We start from the raw sequence: 15,086 nt of genomic DNA, 5'->3' as shown, positions 1-15,086 counted from the left end.
GTAATACGTGACTTCAGTCAGGTGTGGAGATAGATGAGTCTTGTACCACTCCTCCCCACCATGGTGACCTAGCCCATTTAGAAACATAGCTCTGGAGCCTTTGGCTGCTTTTGCCCTTTTTGTGTACGTTCTTTCCTGATCTTAAGTAAGCAAGTATCTGGCTTGCCCCAAGGTAGCTCAATGAATGGAGGGTTAGGCCTAGAGCCACTAAGACCTGAGTTTAAATCTAACTTCAGACACTGACTTCCTATGTGACCCTGGGCAAGTCATTTAATCCTTGCCTCAGTTTCCTCTGTAAAATAGGAGATTGCCACAAGCTCCCAGGGTGAGATCACATATGTAAAGCATTTAGCATAATTTTTGGTCCATAGTAAATGTTCTATAGATGTTAGCTATTATTAACTGTTGCAATGTAGACTGCCCACCTAGGGATGCCAAAAACTGCTTCAGTTTCATGATGTGTTGTGGTGGAACTGCTTCAAAGAATTCAGTCAGACCATCTCTAATCCAAGTATGGGCATTTATTGAGATTGATGCCTCTCATGAAATGGGCTAAGTTCCAAGAGGAACCAGCAACTTCAGAGGAAGCAACAGAAATTTTTATAGGATAAAGATGCAATTACATAACAGAAGTCATGAATATTAAAAAGGCAGGAGGGGTTTATTAAGGGATTAGGTAATAGGGGAAAGGTCCCAGCCACAGGGTAACTGTACATGTGGTTACCCACGATGCATACAGAAAAACCCATTTGGGGGGGTATGTATGATAATGATATTATAATAAGCTTCTCTACTCATAATTCAGTCTAGGTCAATTCTTTACCATTACTTTGAAGATGCCTACTTAGGAAAAGTCGCTTCTGTTGTTTTGGGGTCCACATCCTACTTGGGGATCCTGATGGTGCTGCTTTCTGATTGGCTAAGTATTGTGGTCTTGTCTAGACTAGATTGATGTGGTTGTGGTTGAGTGCATGGATATGCCTGCTGTTTCTGTGGGAAATATGAGAAATGGGTCTGGAGTCAGTGGCTAGCTGTGAGAAATATATATATACAGACAAATACGTATATGTATATACACACATACATACACACATATATACACATACACATATATGTATATACACACATATACAGACATACATACATACATATGTACATACACACATTTCTGATGGGTGTTTGTAAGACTGGCACATCCCACATTTGTTGGGGCTGACAGTAGAGGAAATTTGTACATTGACAAGGGGAGGACTGACCCAAACCTAGCCATTTCCTAGCAGAATTATATAGACAGATATAGTCCCACCTAGAGGGAATGCAAAATGCCCAATTATGAGTTTTGAGAAGCTTCTTTATGTTCTGATGTGGAAATATTAACCTCCCAGAAGATTATAGAAGTAGTTACGGCTTAAATGACTGGATTTTCTTCTATGTCTTCTGTTCATGTGTGTTGTGATTCTTTTATGATTGGCATTCCCTTTTTAGTATAGGAATAAATTACCTGACCCACACCTGATTCAGACGGTATGTTGAACACTGATGACTTTTTTTTAGCTTCCCTCCTTTTGGCAATCCTCTAGATTTATGAACCATAATCTAAGATTTGGGGAAAGGTCACTTGATAAGCCAAAAAGTGTGAGAGGAGGCCTCTAATTATGCTAAAGGCAAGAATTAGAGGCAAGAATCTTTAGGCTTGAACCCAATCAGCATGTGTGCCAGGGAGGTCCCAGTTCCTATGGGCTCAATGTCTCACTGCTAGGACCTTCAAAAGCTTTCTTTCTGTTTGCTGGATTAGTGACAGTCAGTCAAAACCCGTCAAATCTAGAGTATCCTTTTAAAACAGAGCCTTAGAATTCTCATTATTCTCCCTGATGCATCAAAGATTCTCAGATATTGCTGTGTGCTGATTGCGGTCACTACTAACAAAGTATCTGGACATACTTTGTTGTGTAACTGTGTCTTTGTTGGTGGTTATTTGGAGAATGGGTAATATATGTTTAATACTGATAAAGAGTAATCTGCTTCTGAGATAAACTCCATTTTACCTCTCCCAAGGTTTGGGGACCTGTAGCTGTGAGGCCACATGTGGCCCTCTAGGTCCTCAAATTTGAAGTCTGGATTCAGTCAAAGGGCCATGTGGGAGGACCTTGAGGGCCACATGTGGCCTCAAGGCCACAGATTTCTCATCCACTATTTAACTAATGTATCAAAAGAAGAATGTTTACTTTATAATTAATTTATTAGAATTGATCCTTTTTTTCTGTCTCTAGGTCTGTGATTTTATTAGGTATAAAGTTTTGTAAAGAAATTCCCTCTACCAGTTTAGATCTGCAATTATTATGCAACTTGAAGTACCACAGAGTTGTCTGGGGACATGGAGACATTGAGTGACTTGCTTAGTCTCCTTTCTTTTAAAATTTTCATTGTTAACCTTTGTTTTTACATCATATACATTTCTCTATATATTCTTCTCCCTCCTCTCTTCTTCCCTTCCCTCCGCTCCAATAGTTCCTCCCAACACTGACAAGAAAAGGAGGAAAGTAATAAAAATATCAATTTTTATTTTTGTTTATTATCATTACTAGAACTAGCACTTCTACAGCACTAATTATGTGCCAGAAACTATTGCTAAGTCTTTTAAAATTATTATCTCATTTGATCCTCCCAACAACCTTGTGAAATAGGTGCTATTATTATCCTCATTTTACAGATGAGTAAACTGAGGCAAACAGAGACTTGCCCAGGATCACATAGCTAGTAAGTGTCTGAGGCCAGATTTGAACTCAGGTTTTCCTGACTCCATCCAGGCTTGCCATTCTGTCTACTGTGCTACTTCACTGCTCCAGGTACATTCCTGTTATCTCTTCATCAGGATAAAACTCAATCAATATAATTTCACATTCAATTATAATTGTTGTTGTTCTTTAATGTAAATTGTTGTAGTCATGTATATTATATGACTGGTTCTGTTTAGTTTTATCAGTTCACTGAAAGCTCATATTACTCTGTATTCTTCATTTCTTAAAATGTACTAATATTTTATTATATTCATAAACTACAACTTTTTTTTAGCCATTTCCAGTCAATAAGACTTATCCATTTTTACAAGCCTATTTGTTAGAGGTTGACTTGCCTTGAACCCAAGTCTTCCATGACTTTAAGATTGCCTCTCTACTAGATGCAAATCAAAACAACTCTGAGGTACCACGTCACACCTATTAGATTGGCAAAAATGACAGAACAGGAAAATGATAAATGTTGGAGAGGATGTGGGAGAGTTGGAACACTAATTCATTGTTGGTGGAGCTGTGAGCTCATCCAACCATTCTGGAGAGCGGTTTGAAACTATGCCCAAAGGGCTACGAAAATGTGCATACCTTTTGATCCAGCAATATCGCTTCTAGGACTGTATCCCCAAGAGATCATAAAAATGGAAAAGGGTCCCACATGTACAAAAATATTTATAGCAGCACTCTTTGTAGTTGCCAAACCCATCAGTTGGGGAATGGCTGAATAAATTATGGTATATGAATGTAATGGAATACTATTGTGCTATAAGAAATGATGAACAAGAAGACTTCAGAGAGGCCTGGAAAGACTTATATGATCTGATGCTGAGCAAAAGGAGGAGAACCAGGAGAACTTTGTGCACAGCAACGACCACAGTGTGCTAGAGTTTTTTCTGGTAGACTTGGATCTTCATAGCAATGCAAGGATATAAAAAAAAAAATTCCCAATGGTCTTCTAAGGCAAAATGCCTTCCACATCCAGAGAAAGAACTGTGGAATTCAATTGCAGAATGTAGCAGATCATTTGTGTGTGTGTGTGTGTGTGTGTGTGTGTGTATTATATTTTGGTTTGTTATATGATTTCTCCCATTTAGTTTAGTTCTTTTAAACAGCATGACTATAGTGAAAATGTATTTAATAGGAATATATGTGTAGATCCTATATAGAATTGTATACCATCTTGGGGAGGGAAGGGGGTGGTGGGGAGTAGGGAGGGGGGAAAATCTAAATTTTATGGTAGTGATTGTAGAACATTAAAAATAAATAAAATGAAAAAATATATATGTATATATATGATTGCCTCTCTGTACCACACTGCCTGTCAAACAGATACATGTCAAACATGTCAAACATATCTAATTTCATATGTTTTCATTTGATTTGAGGTTAAATAAAAAGACCTGTATTTAAATCCAGACGTGAAACTTACTAGCTGTTTGACTATGGAGTCATTAATCTCTTTGAGGCTGAGTTTCTGCAGTGACAATATAGGAATACAATTCAGTTCAAGAAAAAAGTATTTATTACAGATTTATTGCATGAGAGGACATATTGCCTTTCCAGCATGGTCAACACCCTCAGAAATAAGATGATCATGTTGTAGTCTAGTCTTTGATCCATATTTTGTTTGTGAAAAGGTGCAAATCATTTAACATCTTAAGAAACCCTCTAAGATTAAAAGTTGTAGAAAAAAATGGTTCTTCATTTGTAGAGGGAATTACTTTGTATGGAGCTCCCTAAATTGATGAAATTCTAGGTCTGGACAAAAAAAATAATAAGTACCAGGCACTATGCAAGGGGCTGGATATATAAAGATAAAACAAATGAACATTCCTTATTCTCAAGAGCATATTTATAATTAATATAACATGTGATGTAATATAATAGATAATACAGTAATTACTGCTATAATTAGTAACAGTAGTAGGAGTAACAAAATATTTCTTCTCCTTTCTTACACCTCAAGCCCTCTTTCTGCCTAAAGCATATAGTATCAGTTGGAACAATGGAGATATACATAGAGTTACCTAGAAGAGAAGCACGCAAATAAGGAAGAAAATTAGCTCAGTGAACCTAAACCATATGTACTACAGGGAACTAATGTCTTTTCTCTTCTGGTGGTTTCCTTGTTCTGGTTTTCTGTGTTCAATGAGGTATCTTTTTGCTGAGCAGATCACTCAGCTGGGCTCCTTTGGCTTGTTCCTCTTCATCGATCAACTTCCAATAGCCAGGGCTAGCTGTCTTTCAACTCATGAAACTCCTTCAGGTCTTTTATTTTTGACTGATTGTGTCTGTTTCCAGTAAGATACATTGTCCTTAACTTGGCAAGAAGCTATACTGGGAGAACTTATGTTCAAAAGGGAAAGGAGGGAGAAATTTTTGCTTCTTCTCATCCTTATTTGGTAGGTGAAGAATGAATCCTTCCCAAGAGTGGTTTTCCTTCATATAAAGTTCTCTTCTCTAATGCCAGAGATCATCCCCCTCAGAGTTAGCCTCTGAAGAGAGGGTCTCACTTTTCAAAGGACTAGTAGATCCATGGCTGACTCTTAGCCATCCAACAGCTAGCCACCGTCTAATTTCACCAGTTTTGACTAGAGAATTACAAAGGACAAAGGGAAACAAGGTAGAAGTCATTCTATATTTTTCATTTAAGATATCAGCCTTTTGTTGTCCCAATTACCTTAGCCATCTTCTGTGATTTCATCGACTGAGCTGGGGGGAAATCAATTGATGGTGGATGACCCAATCAACTGTCTCTTGTCCTCAACAGATACCCTATTTCTTGACCAGTTTATAGGTCTTTAAAATTGTTAATTTTTGCAGTATTGATGTTACAGTATACATTTTTGGCTTGGCTCTGCTCACTTCATTCTGCATCAATTCATATAAATCTTCACATGTGTCTTTGAAACTTTCTTTTTCCTTGTTTCTTACAGCACAAAAGTATTCCATTACATTTATGTACAGCAATTTATTCAACCATTCCTCAGTTGATGGGCAAATGGGTTGGGTGGGGAGGGGAAAACAAACAGTTTTAATAAGTTTCCATTATGCACAAGGCACTGTGCTAAGCACTTTATAAATATCATCTCTTGTTCCTCACAACAATTCTGAAAGGTAAGGTGCTAATATTATCCTCATTTTACAGTTGAGGAAACTGAGGCAGAGAGAGAGAGATTAAGTAACTTGCCCAGGGTCATACTATCATTAAGTGTCTGAAGTTAGATTTTTAAGTCAGGTCTTCCTGATTCCAGGTGTACCACTCCATATATTGCACTACGTAGTTTTCTCTTTATAGGTCATCCCCTTAGTTTCCAGTGTTGTGCCTCTTTAAAAGAGGCTTGTTTTGTACATAAAAGACCTTTACATCTTTCTCTTGTTTCTTTGGGGTATAAGCCTAACAGTAATATAGCTAGGGCAAACTATTTAGCGACTTTTTGTATATGCTTCCAAATTGCATTCTAGAATGATTAGTCCTATTCACAGGTCCTGTTTTCTCACAGCCCTTCTATATTTTATTTATTTATTTTTTTGGTCATCTTTAGCAGTTTGATAGACATGAAGTAAAAACTCGGGGTTGCATTAATTTATATTCCTCTGATTATTAGCAATTTGAAACTTTTTTTTTCGTATTGGTATCATTTAGTTTTCTTCCCTTGAGAACTATCTTTTCATATCCTCATTAGGAAATGGCTCACTTGTACATTTAATTCAATTTTTTTGAAAATTAGAAACTTTCTGCAAAAGCTTTTTTCTTTTTTCTCCAATTTGTTTATGACATGACATTTTACATCTAGGTCACATTTTTAATCCATTTGGAGATTATCTTGGTACAAGGTGTGAGGTGTTGGTCTAAATGTAATTTATTCCAGATAGTAGTTCAATTTTCCCATCATTTTTCCCCCCAAGAGTCAGTTATTATTCCAGTAGCTGGGGACTTTGTGTTTACTGAATACTAGGCCACTAATTTTCTCTGCATCTGTATGTTGGGTACCTAATCTGTTCCACTGATCAATCTTTTTATTTTTAACTGGTATTGAATTGTTTTGATAAATACTGCTTTGCAGTACAATTGGGGATGTAATCATGCTAGGCCCACTTCCCACTTTTTTCATTATTTCCCTTGATATATGTTCTTGAGTTTTTTTGCCTCCATATGAGTTTCATTATTATTTTTTCCAATCCTACAAAGTAATTATTATTCATTTTGTTAGTATATCACTTTTTTTGTAAATTAGTTTGGGTATTGTCCTTTTATCGTATTGACTCAGCCTATTCATGAAGAGACCAAGATGGTTAAAAAGCAGAAAACTGTACAATTCATCTCTCTGCAACCATTTAACCAGAAGTCTTAATTTTGCTGGGGTGAGGTGGGGGGAGGACTCTTGAGTCTTAAAATCCAATTGAAAACTCTTTACAAAATAAATGTTAATTTGTGGTTTTCTAAGCCAATATGGGGCCAACAGGAATTTCTTTCTATTTGAGTTTGACACCACTGTAAACAATTATATTACCACTCAACCCCCACCAGCTGTAGATATGATCCAGATCCCCTTGATTGTCAGAAATGAAAGTGAAAGACTAAGAAATGAAACAAAACAAAAACCTAGTGTGAGGTGGGGGAAAGGCTCAGTGAGAAGAAAGGAAAGAAAGAACCCCCAGGTGGTGAAGAAAAATAAATATTAAAAAGTTCCTCTTCCCTACCAATATGCCCCGTCTCACCAAAGAAAATGCCTTAACTACTATTGCATCAGAGGAGGGAAAACTTATGACTTAATGGTAGATGAAAGAAAAAGCCTTTTTTCCCCCTCTCTGTCCTCTCAAGAAAAGGACTTCAGTTAAGACTGATTATAGGATAATGAATGGACTGAAAGAAAGGACCCTCACTTAATCTGACACCTGAAGGAAAAGAAAGTCTGCGTGAATGACACCCCGAGGGCAAAGGAAAGGGTCTCAGCTTGGTCTGATCCTAAGAGCAAGAGAAATCTAGAAGTCTCTTGTTCATTTTAATGGGATTTCACTTCTGTAGGAGGTTTCAAGCCCACCATGATGGATTAGCCCAGCATCTTCTAGAGAAAAGGTGTGTGTGTGTGTGTGTGTGTGTGTGTGTGTGTGTGTGTGTGTGTGTGTGTGTGTGTGTGTGTGTGTGCAGAATAGGGATAGGGTCAGGTGCAGAAACGTTATAACTAGTCTGGTTCTGCTTTGATTCTATTTATTTTTTTATTTCCTAGAAGAGTGAACTTGAAAGTTATGTGCTTACGAGTCCCAGTATCAACCACCATCTGCTGCTTGACTCTAATGTTTCCTATACAGTTTAGTATAATATTCTACTATAGAAATTAGAAGTTTCAAAAAGCTGTAGTTTACAGATGAAAGCATGGGGGACGCTAGAGAGTATTAGTACTCTAGAAATTTATGCTAAATGATAGTTAAAAGAGTGTCAAGAGGAGGAACTAAGGAAAGCCTTTGCTCTCCTTAACACAGAAAGAAATGGGTGTTGGCTGAAAAAGTGGAGGGGAAGCAGAGGCGGTGAAGTGGAAACCGAAGTAGAAGTTTAATATCCTACAGCTGGGGTGTGGTTGGACTCATCTATCTGAAACAGAAACTCACCCTGGTCAAATGGGGTGGAGCCCAATGACTTTCTTGTACTTTATGCCTTTATGTACTCACAGTTGTATACTACTATTATCTGTGACCAATAGAAATATTTGCATGATTATTGGGAATTGATGTGTTTTTAATCAGTGTGCTCATGTAGCTAGCTGAAAGCTTCCTTATGTTTGAGCCTACATCACTGAAATCAGTCCTTGGTCAGTAATTCAAGATTATGTGAATTTCTTAGTGTGCTTGTGTTACCCAATCTCAAACTGCAGTCTTAGAGTCCATTAAGTCCAAAGACCTAATTTTACAGATGAGGGAGCTGAAGCTCAGGAGGTGAGGTGACCTGTTCAGGGTCCTACAGTAAGTAAATATCAGAAGTGGGATTTGAACCCTGCCTTTCTCACTCCAGAAATAGTGATCTTTCTGTTGTAGGAAGTTTATTAGATGGTCTTTAAGAGTTGTCATACAGGAAAAATCCATCCACCTGTACCTCTGAAATCACCAGAGGCAAGTTCTAAATAAATTGTCTCTCTCTCTCTCTCTCTCTCTCTCTCTCTCTCTCTCTCTCTCTCTCTCTCTCTCTCTCTCTCTCTCTCTCTCTATATATATATATATATATATATATATATATATATATATATATATATATATATATATATATATATATATACACATACATACAAATATAGTATATTCACATATATAGCTATGTGCATGTATCAATATTTCAAGAATTTGTGATTTTGTCCTTCCAAAAGGAGATCAGATGGCAGATGGCAACACTTCTATGACTTAGGACTTTGGACAATTGTTTATCTATGGTCAGAGAAATTATATAGTGTGCTTTGGTCACACAACTGATGTCAGGGGAAATCTTGGAACCCAGTTCTTCTGGAATCCACATCAAATGCTTTCTCCATTATGTCAACTCCTCAACTAAGAACATACAGGGCATATTTATGGGAAACACATCCCATTATGCACAACAGTAAAGTGATACTAACAAACATATTATTAAAATTTAAAAATCTCTTGCCTTTCATGTTATTTTTTTGGGGAAATATTTTTATTTAGTTCAAGTAATAGTTACACATCAGAGTAACAGTCCTGAGAAGAAATGATAAGATAAATTTTTGTTTGTCTGAGGTGTATGTGTGTGTCTAGGTATGTAAGTTTCATCATGTCTTAGGACTGCTGAAATTATTTCAGGTAAAAACAATTAACATTAATGTAATACTTCATAGTTCACAAAACAATTTTGTGTATTTTCCTATTTGATAGTGAAGTAATTCTACTGAATTCTGTGAAAACTATTATGCTTTAAAGATACTTTAAAACCTTTCCTGAAAATGTGAAGCCTCATCTATAATGTCCTTGGAGGAAGAGGGAGGAGGGAAAAGAAGAAAGAAGAAGAAAGAAGAGGAAGAAGAAGAAGAAGAAGAAGAAGAAGAAGAAGAAGAAGAAGATGAAGGAGAAGGAAAAGGAAGAGGAGGAGGAGGAAGAGGAGAAAGAGAAGAAGGAGGAGGAGATGGAGGACAAGGAGGAGGAGGAGAAGAAGAAGGAGAAGAAGAAGGAGGAGAGGGAAGAGGAAGAGAAAGGAGAGAAAGGAGGAGAAGCAGAGGAGGAGGAGATACAGAATACAACAGAGGAAGAAACACCACTTTATGAACAGAAAGCTGTTTCCAGCTGCTTGCTCTAACCTAAGAAGAACACATCAGGACTTGTGAACATTCTAAACAGAAATTGGTCCTTGTCCATATGCTTTTGCTTATTTCTCCTCCTAAATATTCTTTAGAACTTTTCTAAAAATTGTTTTAACACATGATATAGGGGAAAAGAGACTTCCCAGGGTCTTCCAAGACCACCAGGTGATGAATACAAAGATAGAATGGAATTATATTTTCATGATTAAGAATACTCTCCCCCTCCCTTTCCCTTAGTGGAGGAGTAATAGGAAAATTATTCTTGATGTATATGGGAGGTTCAGGTGGGACTTGTTAGGGAAAAAAAATTATCCTATGTTATACAGAATGATGATTATATAAATATAAATTCATATACAGAACACCAAAATGTGTAAACAGGAGCAGAGCATGATAGGAGAGCATACAAAAACCAGCCCATAGACATCACTGGTCACATGCTCATGGTGCTTACAGTTTTTACCTCCATGACTTGGGACATGTGTTAAGGCTATAGAGAGTGGAATAACACATCAAGATGAAAAGATCAGTGCTAGACCTTTAAGGAGAAGGTAAGAAAGAAAATAAGTTTATTTTACCTGAAGAAAATAATGGAGGATTTCCAAATACTATATTTGGGGAATACAGATAAACTCTGGGCATCATTGAGAATAAAATGTTAATGCTGAGGATGTGGTATTACATTCTTCATAGAAGGCAGTCTGTCTAAGAAATGTCAATACTGTTTCATCATAATATAAATAAATATGCCTTTGAGCGGCAGCTCAGTAGTGCAGTGGATCAAGTGGAATCCCTCGAAACCTGAGGTGTCAGCTGGAGGAAAAATTTAACAAAAATCGGACTTGTTTCCTATTCTGGTGACAGTTGTTCTATCTATCTGTAGTACAAGATGTTGACTGCCCTGAAGGGCTTTGCCTTTGATCCATTGTAGAAGTGTCAAACTGGGCTGTAAAATTTCCCAGTTCAGAGGGGACTTGATAAAAATGTATTTAAGAAATGCCTAGCAAAGAACATAATACAACATAGATGATGCTAATTTGTGGTTTTTCTAAGTCAACATGTGGCCTTCTGGAATCTTTCTTTAAGTCTGACACTGCTGCTCCACATCATCCTCTGCCACCTATCTAGCCCACTCTCCATTCATTTCCTACAGTTCTAACTGCTTCTCACTCTGGACTTATTCAGGCTTTCAGAGAGGGCACAATCCCAAACAAGTTCAGGAAAGAAAATATGTAATATTCCTTCCATATTTTTCTGGCTAAAAATAGAAGAAGGAGACTACATTTCTCAGAAATACACAGAATTCAACCCCAGAGACACGCTATGCCCAAAACTCCATCCCCAAAACTACTGTAGTTGGCTGGCAGTTGTTCCCTGTTGATTTACAGGTTCAAATAGTTTGGTTTTATTATCATAGAGTATAACAATTAGCAAATGAAACTGCATAGTGATCCAGAGACAGACTCAGCAGATTGGTTTTTCTCTGTCAGTTACCTTTCCAAAATACTACTTGTTTCACAACTCCAAGGCGAATGGTGACATAGGTTTCTTTTGCTTTCTACCACTTTCATTTCTGTTCTACTCAATGTGTCTCTCATAAAGAAGGAGAGGCTCAAAGTATGTCATGGCCACTGCTGTGGAGATAGCCCAGGACCTTGTTTCCAGCACTCCCAGGAAGACCATCACTCCCAAGAGCAACATAACCCAAGCCATTTCTCCTTTCAGTTTCTTCTGTTTGTTCATGAAACACAATAGCTGTCATTTATACAGCAGGTTAAGATCTGCAAAGTGCTTTACTTTATTATCTTGCTTGAGTCTCACAGCAACTCTGGGGGGTTAGATGCTATTTTTGTTACCCTTGTACAGATGAGGAAACCAAAGCAGACAGAAAATAAGTGACTTGCCCAGGATCACACAGCTAATAAGTGTCTGAAGCAACATTTGAACTTAATGTCTTTCTGACTCTAAATATAACACTCTATCCATTGTGCCACCCAACTCTGATGATGGGAACATTCTGAGAGCTTTTCTTTGCTCAAATATTGCTGTTGTCCTAGTATGACGAAGTTGGGAACATTAAAAAGAGAAGAAATGGTTAGATAGATAGATGGATGGATGGATGGATGGATGGATGGATGGATGGATAGATATGACATTCATTAAGTGCTTACATTCTAGGCATATTGTCCAAAGCATATGGGAATAAGAATTCAATCAAATGAGACATTTTATTTTTCAGGAGGTTACATTCCAATGAGAAAGACCCTATAAAAGGAAGAATTAGAGGTGATAGGGATGTGTTTGGGGGAAGGCAGTTGGGAAGAATAAGAAGTCTGGAGAACAAATTTGGCTGAGAGTGAAGACTAGGTATCCTCAGGAAATGGTAAATAGGCAGGGAAAGTAGTATTATTGATTAGGGTGATTACAGATGATTTTGAAGGAAATAGATTTCCCCCCCCAATGTGGTAGGTTGATCAAGGGACTTTCTTCATTAAGTTAATGAGTTTAGCAAGAGGCAAGATTTTGTGGTGGACTTCAGATTGTACCTCCCCATAGAAGGTATGAATATGTCCATTGCCATCTTGTTGAGAGAACTATAAAAACATCTGATTAAATCTCACTGAATGAGAGGACTTTCAAAATGAATTGATCGACTGGAAGTAATGGGAAAACAGACTCTTGTCAGAGAATCTATACCTTTTCCTAGTCTATAAAAAGGAATCATATTTGAGGATGCAATCCTCTCCTCCCATTTTTGCCTTTTCCTTTCTGTCTTTCTTCTAGAAAGAACTCTATACTGCAGGAGCTATTAATTAAAACTTTGATAAGTCATATGGAAAGGATAGATGCATGCTTTCCCACATAATTTCAACAAGGCCATTTTGAAATGCCAGCTTCCAAAGTACAGAAGTAGGGGCTTCCTAAACAATTTGATCTCAAAATTTAGCCAGCAAAAGGGATTTTATGGGATCACAGAAGTCTTGGGGTTACTGCTTCATAATTAGCCCTAGGTTTGAGCATCTGATGATCTGGCATTCAATTAAGGGAAGGAGACTTTCCTGAGCAGGATGATTCTCCACAAGAGAAGAGAATTACTAATATCCCATTCCCTTTTTTTTCATTTTATGTTATTTTTCAATTAGCAAATATTTGCTTTATCGCTGCATAGTAAGCAAAACATGATTCATGTTAAAAAATGCATGTTTCATTCTGAAACCTGTTACATCTCTTTCAAGGAGGTATGTAGCATAAATTATCACAAGGCCTCTGGAATTATAGTTACTTATTGCCCTGATCAGAGTTCTTAAATCTTTTAAAGTTGTTTATATCTATAACGTTGTGATGAAAAATTGTTCCCCTGATCCTGCTCACTTTATTTTTGACTCAGTTCATACAAGTCTTTGCAGGTTTCTCTATGTACATTCTTTTTCTCATTTGTTACAGCACAATAATATTCCTTCATATTCATAAGTCATAATTTGTTAAGCCATTCCCCACTTGATAGGCTAACCCCTACTTTTGTAGGTCTTTGTCATCACAAAAGGACTACTATAATTTTTTTGTACATATAGCTCTTTCCTCCCTTTCTTCCATCTTTTCGTGGGGTCTAGCCCTAGCAATGATATCACTGCATCAAAGAACATGTGTCGCTTAGTGACTTTGGAGGCACAATTCTAAATAATTTTCCTGAATGGCTGTACCAATTCACAGCTCCACCAATAATCTATTAATACAGTGGTGTCAAAATCAGACGGAAACTGATCTGGAGTATCAAGGCTATTTACTAATTTGGCAGCTTTGCATTAATGTATCAATTTTCCTTTTTGGCCATATTTACCAATCTGAGTGGTGTGAGGTAGAACCTCAGAATAAGGATAATTTGCATTTTTCTAATCATTAGTGATTTGGAGCACTTTTTCATATGGCTTTTGATTGGATGTCTTCCTCTGAAAAATATCTATTTTATCCTTTCGTCAACCATTTATCACTTGGGGAATGGTTCTTATTTTTATAAATTTAAATCAATTTCTTATATATCTTGGAAACAAGACCCTTTTTAAGAAAAACTTACACACATTTCATTTCCTTCCCTCCTGCAGGGCTGAAAGGAAGAGCAGGAGGAGCAAAGGATTTGGGCTGCTTTGTACTCCGCTTTATTATTCAATACTCAAACGAATCTGTGACAGATAGATAGCAAGAGTGAGAGAGAGAAAAAGAAAAAGAAAAAGAAAGCATTTATTAACTATTATGTGATATGCTAGGCATTGTGCTAAGATATTTACAAATACTATTTCATTTAAATCTTACAACAATCTTGTGGCAGGTACTGATATCATGCCCATTTTACAGTTGAAGAAACTGAGGCAAAAAAGAAATTAAGTGACTTGCCTATAATCACACAGCAAATTTGAATCCAGACCTCCCTGACTTCAGGTTCAGTGCGCTATCCACTGTACCACCTAGCAAGCAAGACATAGAGGCCTGGTTATTGGCAAATTTGGCAAAAACATATCTGTTGAAGGCAGGCAACATGAAGACTGAGTCCAGTGGAGTGGGACTGGGGAGAAAAGGATGAGGCCTAGAGACAATTTGTTGTCAGAGTAAACTTGAGCTGAATAGGGCTGTGCTGGGGCTAGTTTCTTTGGAGAGTGACTGCTGAGTTTCCAGTATGAATGTCTTCATCCTTGAATTGGCAAATGCTACAAAGATGAATTTGATTTATTTTTTGATTGTCTAGACAGTGATGTAGAAAATGTCAATCATGCAAGTTAAACTTAAAAGTATGTTGTACTTCCCTCCCCCCTGCCCCGTGAACTGATTTACCAGTGTTCAACATTGTAAATAGGGCTTAAAGCTTCAAAGAGAAGAAATAAGTAGAATAATCAAGGATATCCAAAATGTGCTGAATGAAATTAGAAGCTGGGCAGAATTCAAGATATAGGGTTGCTCTGAACTCAGAGCAGAAGAGAGTTAGTTCAGGGAGCTTCTGTGG

At 37.2% G+C, this 15,086-nt stretch overlaps 1 protein-coding gene across 1 annotated transcript in view; it reads right to left on the bottom strand.

The window, feature by feature from the left end:
- The window catches only part of ATP6V1G3 (ATPase H+ transporting V1 subunit G3), a 72,148-nt gene extending 57,877 nt beyond the window's left edge, over positions 1 to 14,271 (bottom strand). Inside the window, exon 1 of the mRNA XM_072648289.1 lies at positions 14,166 to 14,271. Coding sequence (XP_072504390.1) covers positions 14,166 to 14,171 — 6 coding nt within the window. The 5' untranslated portion in view covers positions 14,172 to 14,271. The remainder of the gene's footprint in view (positions 1 to 14,165) is intronic.
- Between the last annotated feature and the right edge of the window lie 815 nt (positions 14,272 to 15,086).

This window comes from Notamacropus eugenii, chromosome 2 (genome assembly GCF_028372415.1).
Source record: "Notamacropus eugenii isolate mMacEug1 chromosome 2, mMacEug1.pri_v2, whole genome shotgun sequence".
Classification (NCBI taxonomy): Eukaryota; Metazoa; Chordata; class Mammalia; order Diprotodontia; family Macropodidae; genus Notamacropus; species Notamacropus eugenii.
The sequence above is the reverse complement of the archived record's forward strand: the minus strand, read 5'-3'. Positions and strand labels throughout refer to the sequence as shown.